The sequence below is a fragment of the Rousettus aegyptiacus genome, unplaced genomic scaffold, assembly GCF_014176215.1.
Source record: "Rousettus aegyptiacus isolate mRouAeg1 unplaced genomic scaffold, mRouAeg1.p scaffold_m13_p_3, whole genome shotgun sequence".
NCBI lineage: Eukaryota > Metazoa > Chordata > Mammalia > Chiroptera > Pteropodidae > Rousettus > Rousettus aegyptiacus.
In genome coordinates this window covers 123054368-123070113 of record NW_023416306.1, presented here as the reverse complement: position 1 = coordinate 123070113, position 15746 = coordinate 123054368, and the positions used below count along the sequence as shown (strand labels likewise).

The 15746-nt window shown below is 35.8% G+C and overlaps 1 protein-coding gene and 1 pseudogene across 10 annotated transcripts in view; both read left to right on the top strand.

Moving 5' to 3' along the window:
• Nucleotides 1–15746, top strand: part of MYO5A (myosin VA) — a 158773-nt gene that overhangs the window by 72318 nt on the left and 70709 nt on the right. For all 10 annotated transcript variants that reach the window (XM_036218230.1, XM_036218224.1, XM_036218226.1 and 7 more), the window contains 5 exons: nt 7423–7688; nt 8255–8336; nt 12648–12788; nt 14247–14372; nt 15626–15709. In XM_036218230.1, the coding sequence (XP_036074123.1) occupies nt 7423–7688; nt 8255–8336; nt 12648–12788; nt 14247–14372; nt 15626–15709 (699 nt within the window). The remainder of the gene's footprint in view (nt 1–7422; nt 7689–8254; nt 8337–12647; nt 12789–14246; nt 14373–15625; nt 15710–15746) is intronic.
• Nucleotides 8873–8991, top strand: LOC118600636 (annotated as a pseudogene).

The window sequence follows — 15746 nt, the reverse complement described above, 5'->3', positions numbered from 1 at the left end:
GTTTGCTGATCGCTACCATCAAAGATACACACACGCACACACAGACATTTTTTATTAGGTATCTTTTAACTGTATTAAAATAGAGGAAGTTTTAAAATAATTATTTTTTCATACTGCTTCCTTATAGATTATTTAATTAAGTTTATTGGGGTAACATTGGTTAATAAAATTATATAATTTTCAGGTAAATATTATAATTTGATATCTATATATTCTATTGTGTGTTTACCACCCAAAGTCCAGTTTCCTTCAGCTACCATATATTTGATCTTCTTTATTCACTTCACCCTCCCCCTATTCCCTTATATTTGACCCCCTTTAACCATTTACCTACCCCCTCCTCCTATACCCCTTACCCTCTGGTAACCACTAGTTCATTGTTCATGTCCATGAGTCTCCGTTTGTTTGTCCTGTTCATTTGTTGCTTTTAGGTTTATATCCCACATATAAGTGATACTGTGATTTTCAACTTTTCCTGTCTGGCTTATTTCGCTTAGCATGATTATCTCGAGTACATCCATGTTGTTGCAAATGGCAGTATTTCATCTCTTCTTATGGCTGGGTAATATTCCATTGTATACATGTACCACAGATTCTTTAGCCAGTCATTTATCATAGGACACTTTGGTTGCTTCCCTGTCCTGGCCACCATGAATAATGCTGCTACGAACATAGGTATGCAAATATTTTTTCGGATATATCTTTTCAAGTCTTTGGGGTAAATCCAGTAGAGGGATTGCTGGATCATGTGGTAGATCAATTCTTAGTTTTTGGAGGAACCTCCATACTGTTTTCCATAGTGGCTGTGCCAATTTGCAGTCCCACCAGCAGTGTACCTCACGATTGTTATAGAAGACAATCTTGAGATTTGTGTTTCACTCTTCAGAAACCTGCATTGATATTAGCAAATCTGTATGTACACTAACTCATGTGATTTAAATTTGGGTAAATTCAACTTTAATTTTGAAGTATGTTTTAGTATGTCTATCTGAGTTCAATCCCAACTCTATTCACTCTCTGTTTTTGGATGAATTGCTTAGCTTCTCTGAACCTTAGTTTCCTCATTTGTAAAATGAAAATCTCTTGGTATTCTAATTGACTTTTGAGTTTTGGACTAGGGGCTCTGATTGACCTTCACACTGAATTAATTACATTTAAAACTTTTTAAAATAAATACACAAGAACTACTGAGAGGCCAAAACGAGGTGAAAATAGAAACTCAGAGAATCAAGCAGAATCCTAAAGCTAGGACTCACTTTGAAGGCATTTACTGAACCCAGTGACCTTGAACTTTGGTTTTTATAGCTAATTGGGGTGCAAAAGACTAAAGACAATGCCTAGAACTTACATTAACAGGGTAACAAATAAGGGAATCCCTGCCTAAAGCTGAGACCCTAAATGAGGAACTAGTAATAAATCTTCCCACCACTCATTTCAAGAGTTTAAAGATAATCTGGCTCAAACTTTGGTGCTAAGTAGAGGAGGAAAACCAGTTCTCTAAAAATTTATAACAGTGAACTGACTCTCACATATACTCCCAGACTGTTTCATAGTTCCTATGTGGTCCTAGAAAGCTACATACAGAAAACTTAGCTTAAATTGGTCCTGGATTGGTCAGGCCCTAGATGCCCGACAGCAAATGCAAATATACTTTCGAGAATCCACCTTCAATCTAGGCTTCAGTAGAATCACATGATAATAGTTACAAGAAATATCAGCTCACAGTAAAAACAAAACAAAACAAAAACAATTCCACAAACAAAATAGAAGGAGCTAGATAAAGAGTCAAACCTACTAAGAATGCCAAAAGAGATTAATAGCAGATTTGACACAACTAAGGAAAGAACTGTTTAGCTATAAAATAGATGTGAAGAAATTATCCAGAATGCAAGACAGGACCCAGAAATAGAGTTCTTTAAACAGTAATAAAGAGAGATGAGGATAGAGTAATAAATTCTAATTTTAGTCTAATGAGAATTTCTAATGGAGGGAAATAAAGAGAATGAGACAGACATAATGTTTAAAGAGACAATTACTAATGAATTTCAGAAATTATGAAATGACAATAAACCACAGATTTGGAAAGTCCAAAAATCCCAGTTAGAATAATAAAAAGAAATCTGCTGTAGTCACACAATAATAATACCAGAGGCAAGGAGAAAATCTTAAGACAGGCAGATAGATAAGACATGTTATTCTTGAAGAAATAGAAGTAAACTGAGAGCTTACTTTATTAGTTTGAGCCAGAAAACAGTGGACTACTATCATCATTGTTCTAGAGTAAATAACTAATAACTTAAAATTATATGTCCAGTAGAAATATTTGTCCAGAATGAGGAAAAAATGGAAGTGTTTTTAGACTAATAGAAATTTGTGATAATTTGTCACCAATAGGCCTTTACCAAAGGAAATTTTATAGGATATAGTTTATGCAAAAGGAAAGTGATCCCAGATAGAAGTTCTAAAATATGAAAAGAAATGATGAATCATAAAAGCTAGTAAAGTGCAGACAGATGTAAATCAAATTTGATTAATTAAAACAATAATAAAAATGAATTATTATTATTACTGCAACAGATAGAACTCCCCACAAAATATTTATTAGTTACAAAGGGAAAACTATCTTTCCTTGGAGAAGTCTGGTGGACAGTCCTTTAACCAACATCATGAAACTTCTGATATGGCACACTGAGGAGAACACAACATCCCTTTCCTGGTATTCCTGCTAAAAAGGCATAACCCAAATCTGATTATGAGGCAACCTCATACAGACTCAGATTGAGGGACATAACTTTAAAAAAATGCCAGTTACAAAAGTAAAAAAAAAAGTAAGGAAGTGTTCAGATTAAAAGAGACTAATGAACCATGATAACTAAATTCAATGCATGAACTTAGATTGGATCCTGGATTATAGAAGTGTTTGTGTGTGAGTGTGTGTGTGTGTGTGTGTGTGTGTGTGTGTGTGTGTGTTTCAACAGAGGACATTATTAGGTCAATCAACAAAAATTGAGTTAGGGAGAATAGGGTGAAAGGTTAAAGAAGTACAAATTAGGAGCTGATGGATGGACATGGGGATGGGGAGCGTGGCATGGGGAATGCATTTAGAATGAATCTGTTAGCTAGGTTGAGGGTCAGGGGAGAGAGGGAGCAATGGGGAGGGGGACCGTTTTACGAACTGTATAGATGTCTAACCAATGTACTGTATACTTGAAACTAATTAAAATTTAAAAAATTGAATTAGTTCTGCAGGTTGGATAATAAGGTTGTACTATTGCTAATTTTCTGATTTTGTTCATTTTACCATAGTTATGTAAGATAATGTCTTTGGTTTTTAGGAAAAGTACACTGAAATATTTAGGACTAAAGGGCTATTACGTTTGCAACTTACTCTCAAAAGGTTCTGAAAAAATAATGTGTGTGGTATGTGTGTGAAAGAATGAGAGAGACAGAAAAGGATACAAGCAAATGTGGTTAAATATTAATACTGTATTTAGGGAATCTGGGTGAAGGGAGTTCTTTGTACTATTCTTGAAACTTTTCTCTTAGTCTAAAATTAGTTCAAAGTAGAAAGTGAAATAAAGTAAAGTGAATCACCAGCGCTTCTTCCCCTTAGAGAAGATAAAACTAAATTACTGGATAAAGTACCACGTAAGGCCAGTCCATAAAGACTGAGAGACATAGAAGCTTTACCTAATACATAAAAATAAACACAGGGAGGCAGCCAAAATGGGGAGACAAAGAAACATGTCCCAAAAATGAAAGAACAGAACAAAGCTCCAGAAAAATAACTAAACAAAATGGAAACAACCAATCTACCAGATGCAGAGTTCCAAGCTCTGGTTATAAGGATGGTCAACGATCTCAGTGAGAACTTCAACGAAGAGATAGGAAAGATTAAAATGGAGATAGAAAACATAAAAAAGAACCAGTCAGAAATGAAGAATAGAATAACTGAAATGAAGAATACACTAGAGGGAATCAATAGTAGACTGGATGAAGCAGGATCACATCAGCGATTTGGAAGATAAGGCAGCAGAAAACACCCCATGAGAACAACAAAAAGGAAAAAAGAATTCCAAAAAAATAAGGATAGTTTAAGGGACCTCTGAGACAGCATCTAGCATACCAACATTCACATCCTAGGGATACCAGAAGAAGAAAAGAGGGAGCAAGAAATTGAAGTCCCATTTGAAGAAATAAGGACAGAAAACTTCCCTAACCTGATGAAGGAAATAGACATACAAACCTAGGAAGCACATAGAGTCCCAAACAAGATGAACCCAAAGAAGCCCTCACCAAGACACATCATACTTAAAATGCCAAGGTTAAAGACAAGAGAGAATCTTAAAAGCAGCAAGAGAAAAAGCAATAAGTTACCTACAAGGGAGCTCCCATAAGACTGTTGATTTCTCAACAGAAACTTTGCAGGCCAGAAGGAATTGGCAGGAAATATTCAAAGCAGTGAAAAGCAAGGACTTACACCCAAGATTACTCTACCCAGCAAAGCTGTCATTTAGAAGGACAGATAAAGAGCTTCCCAGACAAGAGAAAGCTAAAGGAGTTCATCACCACCAAACCAATATTATAAGAAATGTTAAAGGGACTTATTTAAGAAGAAGATAAAAAATGTGAATAATAAAATGTCAGTGAACACATAGGCATCAACAGTTACTTTAAATGTAAATGGATTAAGTGATCCAATCAAATGATAGGGTGGCTGAATAGATAAGAAAACAAGATCAGTGCATATACGGCCTATAAGAGACTCACTTCAGATTGAAAGACACGCAGACTAAAAGTAAAGGGATGGAAAAAGATATTTCATGGAAATGAAAACAAGACAAGAAAAGCTGGGTTAGCAATACTTATACCAGACAAAGTAGACTTTAAAATAAAGGCTGTAACAGGAGACAAAGAAGGGCCTGGTAATCCCACTTCTTGGTATTTATCCAAAAAAAAAAAAAAAAAAAAAAAAAAAACAATACTACTATAAAGGGACATGTGATTCTATACATTCATTGCAGCATTATTTACAATAGCCAAGATAAGGAGGCAACCTGGGTGTCCATGGAAGTGGATGACAATAAAGAAGAGGTGCTGTGTATGTACAATGCAATATTACTCAGCCATAAAAAGAATAAAATCTTGCCATCTGCAACAAAACGATGTACTTAGAGGGTATTGTGGCAAGTAAAGGTCAGACAGAGAAGACAAATGCTTATATATGGAATCTAAAGAACAAAATGAACAAGCAAACAAAACAGAAACAAATTCATAGATACAGAGAGCACTTTGATGGTTGCCATATGGAAGAGGGGTTGGGAAGATGGATGAAAAAGGGGAAGGGATTAAGAAGTAAAAATTGGTAATTACAAAATAGTCATGGGGATGTAAGGTACAGCATGAGGAATATAGTCAATAATATAATAACTAGATTTTATCAGGGTGATCACATCGGGAGTTATATAAATGAACAATCACTATGTTTTACAGTTGAAACTAATATAATATTGTGTGTCAGCTGTAATTGAAAAATAAAAAATTATTTAAAAAAACAAAACATAGATTTAGGATGGGGTTTTTGGAGTTAGTGTCATTTAATTACATTAAGTTAACTAATACAAGTTAATGCTTTTATAAAAATAGAAATAAATTATACCTTTCAAACTAATAGAGAGGAAATGGACTGACAAACATGATTCAAATATATCGAGAAAGGGAGAGAAAAATTTAGAAAAAGTGTGACAACTAAAGGCACAAAATAATTACAAATGGACTCATGTTTCAGTTAAAATGGATTGTCAGGTGGGTTTAAGAATTCAGGTATATACTTTTGAAAGAAGCATTCCTAAACATAAGGGTGCAGAAAGTTTGACTATAAAAGGTTTAAAAAAGACACACCATAATAGCTAGAAAAAAACTGATAGATAAAGTCAATATGGAATGATAGAGATTTTATTCACCAGGAAGATGTGATAGTTCTAAAGTTGGCTGTACTTAATGACATAGCCGCAAAATATATAAAGCAAAAATCAACAGAAAACACAAGAAGAAATAGAGAAATCTATCATAGTGGGAGATTATTGACTTTTTAAAATTATTGGTAGGTGAAGAAATTCAAAAATTAGTAAAATTACAGAAAATTTGAAAAAAAAAGTTACCAACCTTGATTAAATAAAACAATTTGGTAACACAATTCAAATAGACTAGAGGACTGATCCACTTCTCAATGATGTCAAATCATTCATATACATATGTGAATATACATAGGTATATATGAATGAAGTAAGCTGCTTATTTAAGGGAGTTGAACAGTAGTGCTGATTTGTATCTAAAATAACCGCTTAGGGGGAGGGGAGATGAAAAAAAGAAGGGATCACTTCAGTAAAAAGGGTCAGGGACGAACATGTCAGGAGACCCAGATTCTAATGACAACTCTGACATAAATTGGCTATTTTATGTTTTGGCAAGTTATGATAGTATTCACCCTGCCTATTCTCCAGGAATGTTATCAGATTCAGTTGAAACATGTGAGTGAAGATGTTGAAAAATATAATACACTAATATGGATTAAATTTAAAAAATATTTATTGAATACTTACTCATGCAGGGCCCTTATAAGACATCGTAGGGGATAAAACGTGATTAAAGAGATTCTAATGTAAGAAGTCACACAAATAGCTATCAAGTTATCCGTTTAGAACTCTTCGTTGTCTCACGATAAAAACCAACCATGGTATAGCCTCTGCCTGTCTCTCTGGCTTCATCTCATTAATCTTCTCCCTTACTCAGTTTCAGTCCTTCATGTTGCTGGTAGCCCTCCCACCACAGGATTTTTGCACCAGCCATCCCCTCAGCTTGGAAGACCCTTTCATCCCCCTTTCACTGAGCTAACACCTTCTCCTTCAGCTCTCAACTTCATGTCTCAAGGCAACTGTCTTCTGCCTCCCTCAATAGGGCGCAGTCATTTCATATAGACTCTTAGTATAGTGTCCTTCTTTGTAGTAATTTTGCACTTTACGAAGCAATCATTTGATTAGTATTTATTTCCCCTAGGACTGTAAGTTCTAGGAGGATAGGCACCATGTCTATTTTTGTTTAGGTACTCAGTAAATATTTATTGATAGGCTGACTGATTTTCTGATTGAATGAATGAATGTGCCTCAAGAGAGAAACAAATACTATGAAGAGACAAAGGAAGAGGTAATTTCTAAAATGAGTTCTAGAAGAGATTGCAAAATGCTGCCTAGATGCTGGTTTAATGGATGATTGTGATTATCACTGATCAGCTTTCAGCAGTCTTGGTGTTCTTTATAACGAAGAAATCGCTGTGTTTTATTTGTTACCACTTCATTAGTAGTTTTCGGTAAATTCTTATTTGATTGATCTGATTATAGGAAATAACCCATTCTCTTTTGGCAGCCTAAGCATGAACCTCTCAGCATCTTCTGTGACCTCATGGGCGTGGACTATGAGGAGATGTGTCACTGGCTCTGCCATAGGAAGCTGGCTACTGCCACAGAGACATACATCAAGCCCATCTCCAAGCTGCAGGCCACAAATGCCCGCGATGCTTTGGCCAAGCACATCTATGCTAAGCTCTTTAACTGGATTGTAGATCATGTCAATCAAGCTCTCCATTCTGCTGTCAAACAACACTCTTTTATTGGTGTGCTAGACATTTATGGGTAAGTATATTTGGCTTACTTACCCAAATGGTCTGCCAGAGAGCATTTCTTTCTAGAGATTTTCTGGAAAGAAAATACGTATTTGATTCTGTCTCCTGGTAATTTCTAAAAGTCTAATTTCATTTACTAGTTTGCCTTCTCTGAGTACCCTTCTTTAACTGTTAAAACCTTTCCTATATATTTGTGCTTTTCATTATCTGGTTCAGTTTTTCAAAAGAACCTCTGAGATCTCTATTTCCAGTTCCCTTCTATGTGTATGTAGACACCATGAGTCTGTACATGGACAAGAGCAATGGCTTTTCCATAATTTTGAGTGTTCCCCACTTCAAAAACTCAGTATCGAGAGCCCATAAGAAATCTCCCTGCCATTTAGCAGATGCCTATCTGCTGGGTACATATACAATGTTACTGACTTAAAAACCCTTATCTTCACTGATGTGGAAAGAAGGTTTCACAGTGTTGGAGAATTTCCCATTTCTTTCTTTCCAGTGTGCACATTTTGAATATTTTAGAAAAGCTATCTGTTCCCTTTTCTTCTCTTCCCATATTATTTTTTGGTTTTACAGATTTGAAACATTTGAGATAAATAGTTTTGAACAGTTTTGCATAAATTATGCAAATGAAAAACTACAGCAACAATTCAATATGGTAAGAATTTTCTTTCTTGAATAATATTATGTTATAAATTATTCTCTTGAACTCCTAGTCTACATTTAAAGTCTGGTTCCAGAAATGAAATGTGAGCTACAATTATATGAGGTTTAGAACAGCTAAACTACTGAGGAACTTATAACTAATAAATAATGCAATGTTGGGAAAATGTTTATGGTCCAGATGGAAGTCAAGGTCATTCTTGGATTGCTGTATAAAAGTAGTGAAATTTGGTTCAAATATATTGAATGAGGGAAGCAGGAAGTGTGTTATGTAGTTATATAGAAGTATGAGTCCAGGGAGATCCTTCAGTTTGTTGTTTCTGAGGCTAATTATATGTGGAGTTTGACTATTTTAACTCTTATTTGTATTAACAAGATGTCAGAATAAAAAATCAGAACACATATTTGAGGTATTCACCAAGACAGTGGCAATGGGAATATTTTAAGAGTGGCTCTGTAGTAATATTAAATATCATAGAACATTAGCATGGTGTTGGAGGACTTGGAGGCACTTAAAAATGAGGGGTTCCAGTCTATGACCATGCCACCCTGAACATGCTCAATCTTGTCTGATATCAGAAGTTAAGCAGGGTCGGGCCTGGTTAGTACTTGGATGGGAGACCACCTAGGAATACCAGGTTCTGTAGGCATTAAAAAAAAAAAAAAAAAATGAGGGGTTCCAGACTGTAGCGAAGAGTACAGACCCTGAGGTGAATGGCTTGGGTTAGAATTCTACTCTGCATTGAATATTCAGGGCAAGTTAATTGACCTTCCTGGCCTTAGTCTCCTCATACTTATAATGGGGATATAAAGGTACTTACTGCATATAGTCATGTGGATTAGATGAGTTTAGATACATAAAGTGCTCAACATACCAGGCATAGTTCTAAGTGCAAGGTGAGGTGGTTATTAGTATTGATGAAAGAAGATTTTAAAAATGATTGACCCATAGGAATTGGAAGGTACGTGGAAGAGAAGAGAGCTGAAGGACAGGAAAAGAACCCTTAATAAATATCCTCATCTTACAAAGAGAGGAAACAAGAGATATAGTCTGTTGCTGATTTAAAAAAAAAATACAAGTTTAAAGATATTTTAATTTACAAAATTCATAAAACCAAAAGAAGATCTAAAGATAATTTTGGGTGGGTAGAAAAGGCACTGAGGAGAGGTGGTGTGTGTGAACTTAGACTCATCTATCTTATCAAGAAATCAATATATAATGTTTCAAATGAATAAATCAAAAAAATAGCTGATAAGCATATTCTTTAAAGGTAAACATCGGAAGAAATAGCTAAGGAAGTTAAAAATGGTTGCCTCTAGGGAGTGAGACTACTGTTGGTGTGAGATGGAGCAAGGGCTTGTTGCTTGTTATCATAAAACCTTTAGACTGTTCGATGTTTTAAAAATATTGCATACACTTTGATAAAAATTTTTACCATCTTTATTTAGCAGATTAAGCTATTTAGCACAGTAAAATGACATAGAGGCGATCTTAAAACCTTAGGCTTATGACTATTTCTATAAGAATGTGATGGCTGTAGTTTCATCTCTGCATAGAGAATATTAATAAAATCCTTTCAGAAACTAAATTGGACATTATCTTTTCTCAAGGTTTTTTCAGAGTTTCTTAATACTTTAATCAATGCTACTGCTCTTTTCCAGTATATTTTATCACAAGGTGACTCGAAGTATAGGAAACCAACACTACCTCATTAGGGACTGGCTACTTTGTCTATTTCTCAAGGGTCTCAGGTCTCAGAATGTGTTTCTGATTCTCTTTTTTTTCTTTCTCTTTCCCTTTCTGTCACCCGCCCCTCCCTTCCTCCTTTCCTCCCTTTATCTCTCTCTCTGTCTGTCTCTCTGTCTGTCTGTCTGTCTCTCTCTCCCTCTCTCTCTCTCTCTCTCACACACACACACACACACACACACACACACCATACTGTATCTTAGCTTTTCTCTGCATAACTGCTCTACTCCCTGTTATCAACATATTCTATCCTATTCCGTACATATTTTCTTTACCTCAAGGTTTCTGCTTCCTCACACATTTCAGACTTGCTGTGAACCCAGTGGTGGTGGCAGTGCTCCTTCCATTTTCTTATTTTGTTTACCTCCCATTCTTCTTGGCTTCTTTCAGCTTCAGGTGTTAATTGCCTGTTTCCCAATTCTTATATCCAAGAAAGAGAATCTGATTAACCCAGTTCATTTTTTCATTAGAGGTCTCTGGCAATAGAGTGCCCTCAGGTATCCACACTTGGTCTAGCCAGCTGTGACTGGGAACATGGGGTCTCACAGTAAAGAAGTTGGCTGCTTCCTCAGCAGGGGCTGTGGGTGGGACGGTGGGCATGAGAAACATGGTGACTGACATATTTAGTCCTTGGGAGCATTATCGTATTGACGAAGGATCTTGTCATATTGAACCTCATACCTATCTTGTCCTTTTGACAATTGAGCATCCAAAATTTCTGAGGCCCCATGGACTTCTAAACTTAGACATAGAGAGGTATGTGAGAAACAAGCCCTATTTAAAGTCTGGAGCAGTGTTTTTGTTGTCAGTGTGGAGATTGCATGTAAATTAATGAATTAAAAAAAAAAACGGGCTCTTTGTTTTAGAAAATATTGGTAACATCAGTCAGGACATCCTACTGATACATGGGGCCTTCTCTTTAATCAAAAGAACAGAAGAAATTTGTTTTTTAATTAGTATGACATAAATTTTCATACAGTTGACCTTTTTTTTTTTTTTGACTAAAGCTCATTGCAGCTGGTTAGACTATAAATGCTGCAAATGAGTCAAGAGTGGCATTACAATAAGTATAGAATAAAGTGGGAAAGTTTCAGGTGACTGAGTAGAGTATCAGAAATCTTGGTGACACCTAAGTTTAATGGGGTTTTGGGTCCTAATATGTATTGTCTGGTCATAGCCACAGAGAGCTGATCTTCCCATAAAAGTAACAAGATGTGTGAGAGAACCAAGGAAGATAAAGGAGACAAGAAAAAGAAAGAAACCCCCAAGAACTAACAAGTAGAGGTCATTAGCATCTGCAGAGACTGGGTGGGCTGCATTGGCTGGGTGGCCTGAACCAGGAGCTGCAGGAGAGGTGGGCTTGCTGAACTTCTGGACTAACTGAACTTCTGTTCAAATGGAGAGCTCAGGTTACACAGCCCTTCCTCAGAGAAGCCTTCTCTCACTGCCCTATATACAAACTGATGAGGACTCTTGCTCTCATAGCTTGCATTATCTTCCTCTGTTACATTATTACATTTGTAATTATATTCCTGTGATTATTTGATTTCTGTCTGTTTCTCCTACTAGTCTCCAAACTCCATGAGTGCATAGCTAATATCTATTTTGTTAATGGTGTTTAGTGACTGGCACACAGTAGACTGTCAATACGTATTTTTGCTTAAACTAGTAAATGGAGATCAGAAGCAGTGGTGAGGCATTTAGCAGAAATAGCAATGAATTGGTAGTGGCTGCAGCTACTTGCAGAATTGAATGTAGAATTGAAAAAGTGAGCTGTAGGATCCCTGACTGTGGAGAATAATCAAGGCAGACACAAAAGACCAACTGTTATCTAATTCTGAAGCACATGAACTTCACCACCACAACTCCTTAAGTCTTAAGCAGTCTCCAACCTTTTTGACACTGGTGCACCTATGAGAATCTAATGCCTAATGGTCCGAGGTGGAGCTGAGGCAGTGATGCTAGCGCTGGGGAGCAGCTGCACATACAGATGAAGCTTTACTCACTTGCCCGCTGCTTACCTCCTGCTGTGTGGCCCTGTTTCTAACAGGCCACGGACTGGTACCAGTCCAGGGTTTGGGGACCCCTGTAAAAAGATTATTTTGTTATGCTGTAAGCATCACCCAGCATGGTTCAGTAGTTTGCAGGGCTGTGTTAATTGTTCCAGAGCCAGCTAAAACATGTCTGTGCTCATGTTGGAACAGCACTGTACAATAATTTAAGAGGCCAAAAAAATATATAGTGCGGTTTAGATGTATACACATCAAAAAATTGAGAAAACTGCTACATTTGTCAGCTATTTAAAATATTAACATACCTAAGGTTTACTTGTTTACCAAGAACCCTATACAGTTTTTACTGTATGTGGTTTTTATTTGCTTTCTTTTGTTGTTCTCTGTGTGTGAATCATGTTTCTCACATGATTTGTTGCTGGAAGCCATGGACTATCTCAAATTACGTTGGTATCTTCCTAGAGTGTTTTATATAAACATTGTTTCTTGATTAACGTCATTTATAATAATGATCCAGTAATGCCACTCTATTTCTTTTTTATTTCAGCATGTCTTCAAATTAGAACAAGAGGAATATATGAAGGAACAAATTCCATGGACTCTCATAGATTTTTATGATAATCAACCTTGCATTAATCTTATAGAATCAAAACTGGGCATTCTGGATTTGCTAGATGAGGAATGCAAAGTAAGTCTGATTTTCTGATGTACTTAGTCTGTCAGAACAGATATATCAAGGTCAGAAGGTAAGTGGGCTTAAGCAGAGATTCATAGTATACCATGAAATACCATTGTGAGGATCACTGTAACTTGCATTCTGAAGAGTTACTAGACCAAAAGGGCTTTAAATCCAAATGAAACTAGGAGAATTTCCCTTCTCTTTTCAGCTGATTGTAAATTATGTGAAGGTTTGACATTAGTTACAAATGCTACCAATTTTAGCCACTTTTGTTAATTGATATATTTAGTACTTTTTGTTCAGTAGTATGATATAGATAAAGAAATGCAAGAAATCATACAAAAGATATTTTGAATGATAATTCCAAATAGCCATAGTTTAAAATTTGACTGGTTGTTCTTTATTACTGATATTTATGGTAGGAAGGAAGTTTTAGCTTTAATGTTTAAAGATGCATCATGTGGAAAATATGAGAGATCCTCAGCTTTACTGCTAACCTCTTTTTTCTCATAATTTCTCTTTGGTTTCATGACATTAGTTATAAGTTAAACATAGGACGATGGTCCTCCAAAGTATACAGATTTTCTACAAAATTAGGAATGCATGTAATGAAAAAGTTTTCAGCCTCACTCAAAATTCAATAAAATCCAAACCAAAGCAAAAATGGGATGCTGCTTTAGGCAAAAAGCAGTATAAGTGGGTTTAAATTTGATAATACCTTTCATTTGATACTGCCAAATGAATATTCATTGCACATATACTATTGATGAAGGGCTCAGATTAGTATAACATATTTTAGAGGAAATTCAACAATATTTATCAAAATTGTAAATACATATACCTTTTGACTCAACAGTGGAACTGCTGGGAGTTTACCCTATGTATATACTTGCAAAAATATCTAAGAAGTCATTGTGGCAGTTTCCATAATAACAAAAAATCAGTAACAACCTAGTGGCCATAAATATAAGAACGCTATTATTAAGAAGAAGAAAAAATCAATGAGTTTAGAATAGAATATTCCTACTTCTATACATGCTTTTAGAGACAGAAAGCTGAAGAAGTTAGTGGAAGTGATAAAGGCAGACTACTCTTTATTTTATACCTTCTGAACTATGTAAATATTTCACTATCTGTACATGTTACCTTTATTTAACAAGTTTTTAAAACTACATGATGGTCATGATACTTCATCTTTCATTTGTGAGGCTTTTATTGTTTTAAAAGGAAATCAAATATTTATTTGGTGGTTATGGTTGTAAGCAGATTGAGTTGCCCAGAGATTGGGCTGAGTCACCCATGGGAAAGTCTCAGTCATTAATCTTCATCAATAATTGATTTTTGGCCCCTAAGAGAGAAATGCGGAAAGAATAAGTTCCTAAATTTAATATCAAAATTGTTAGGTTGATGTGAATCTGATAACAATATGTATCTTGTTTTCTTTCTTTCTTTTCCCATTGACTGTAGATGCCTAAAGGTACAGATGACACTTGGGCCCAAAAATTGTACAACACACATTTGAACAAATGTGCACTCTTTGAAAAGCCCCGTCTATCAAACAAAGCTTTCATCATCCAACATTTTGCTGACAAAGTAAGGAAGCTTTATTTTTTTTCCTTTTGAACACTTAAATTCAAAATGGAAAAGAGTCAGTAGTCAAGAGGTATCATTTTTTCTTTGCTGAAGTTTACATTCTTAAGACTTTATAGGAAAAATAATCTTCATTGTCGGCTGCTTGTTTTTCTTTTCCTTTAACTTAAATGGAAATGTATTATGAAATAAATATGGATCTACAATCCTCCATCTGTAATTTTGAAATCCAAGAAAGTATGAAAACCAAAAGTCTTTTCATAATTCATTTGGTAGCTAAACCTGATTTCTGACCTAAACTAACATGAGGTTATTTATAGTCTTTATCCCAGTTAGGTTAGATATTTACATATTTCAGTGTAGAGACGTTCATGTGTTTGACCACAGATTGTGGCCTCAGACTTTGCTGAAAAACTCTTGAGTTCTAAAGCATAGCTGACCCGAAGAGTTTCAGAACAGAAATTGTCACACTCTGTGATTGAGTCACTGCCTAATAACAAGGCAGGCAGACTTGCTGCTCCACAAATTGTACAGTCTACTGAGAAAATCAGGAGCCATGAAGCTAATTTATGTTTTAAGGAAGTTGTAGAGTAGGCTTTGAGGTAAGCTTCCCAGGGTCTCCTACAAGATTTGAGAGCCTTCTGAGTCCACTTTAATCCTAGCTGGAAACCTTGAAATGATTTTAGGGCCACCTGAGGGCTTTGTGGTACGGGGTAGAAGCTCCTTCAGTGGTAGATGGTGGAAATCTCTGGAATTTTGGAAGCAGGAATAGTATATTCTCAACAAGGTCCACTTACAAAATCATGTAATATTTACCAGCCTCTACCTCCACCCATCATTGGCTCTTCTACTTTCTCTCTGTCAGACAGCCATATGTTCCTCCTGTTCCTCTCTCCCACTTTAATCTCTTCTTTCACAAAAGGAGTTTTACCCCTACTGGGTGGTGAACTAGGTTAGAAGGAGATACACAGCATCAGCCTTGGAGGAGCTGCCAGCAAGGGAGATGAGACTGCTTACCCTGACTTGGGAGGATCTCTTAGACCGTAGTTCATCAGCACTACCACTCTTCCCTAGGAAAAAAATAATATGGAGTTAACACACTTCTTACCAAGTTTCTTGTTTCTTAGAATAAAACTAATGATACCATTTAGCTGAGAGCCAGTCATAGAACCTGAGCCTAACAAATTTTTTGTTGATGATTATAATACCTATTCAAAAGTTTTATTAGCTAAGGAGATTTTTCCATGTGTTTTCAGGTGGAATACCAGTGTGAAGGCTTTCTGGAAAAGAATAAAGACACCGTTTTTGAAGAACAAATTAAAGTTCTTAAATCAAGCAAGGTAACCATGTATATGGTTTTCTCTAATCAGGACATAT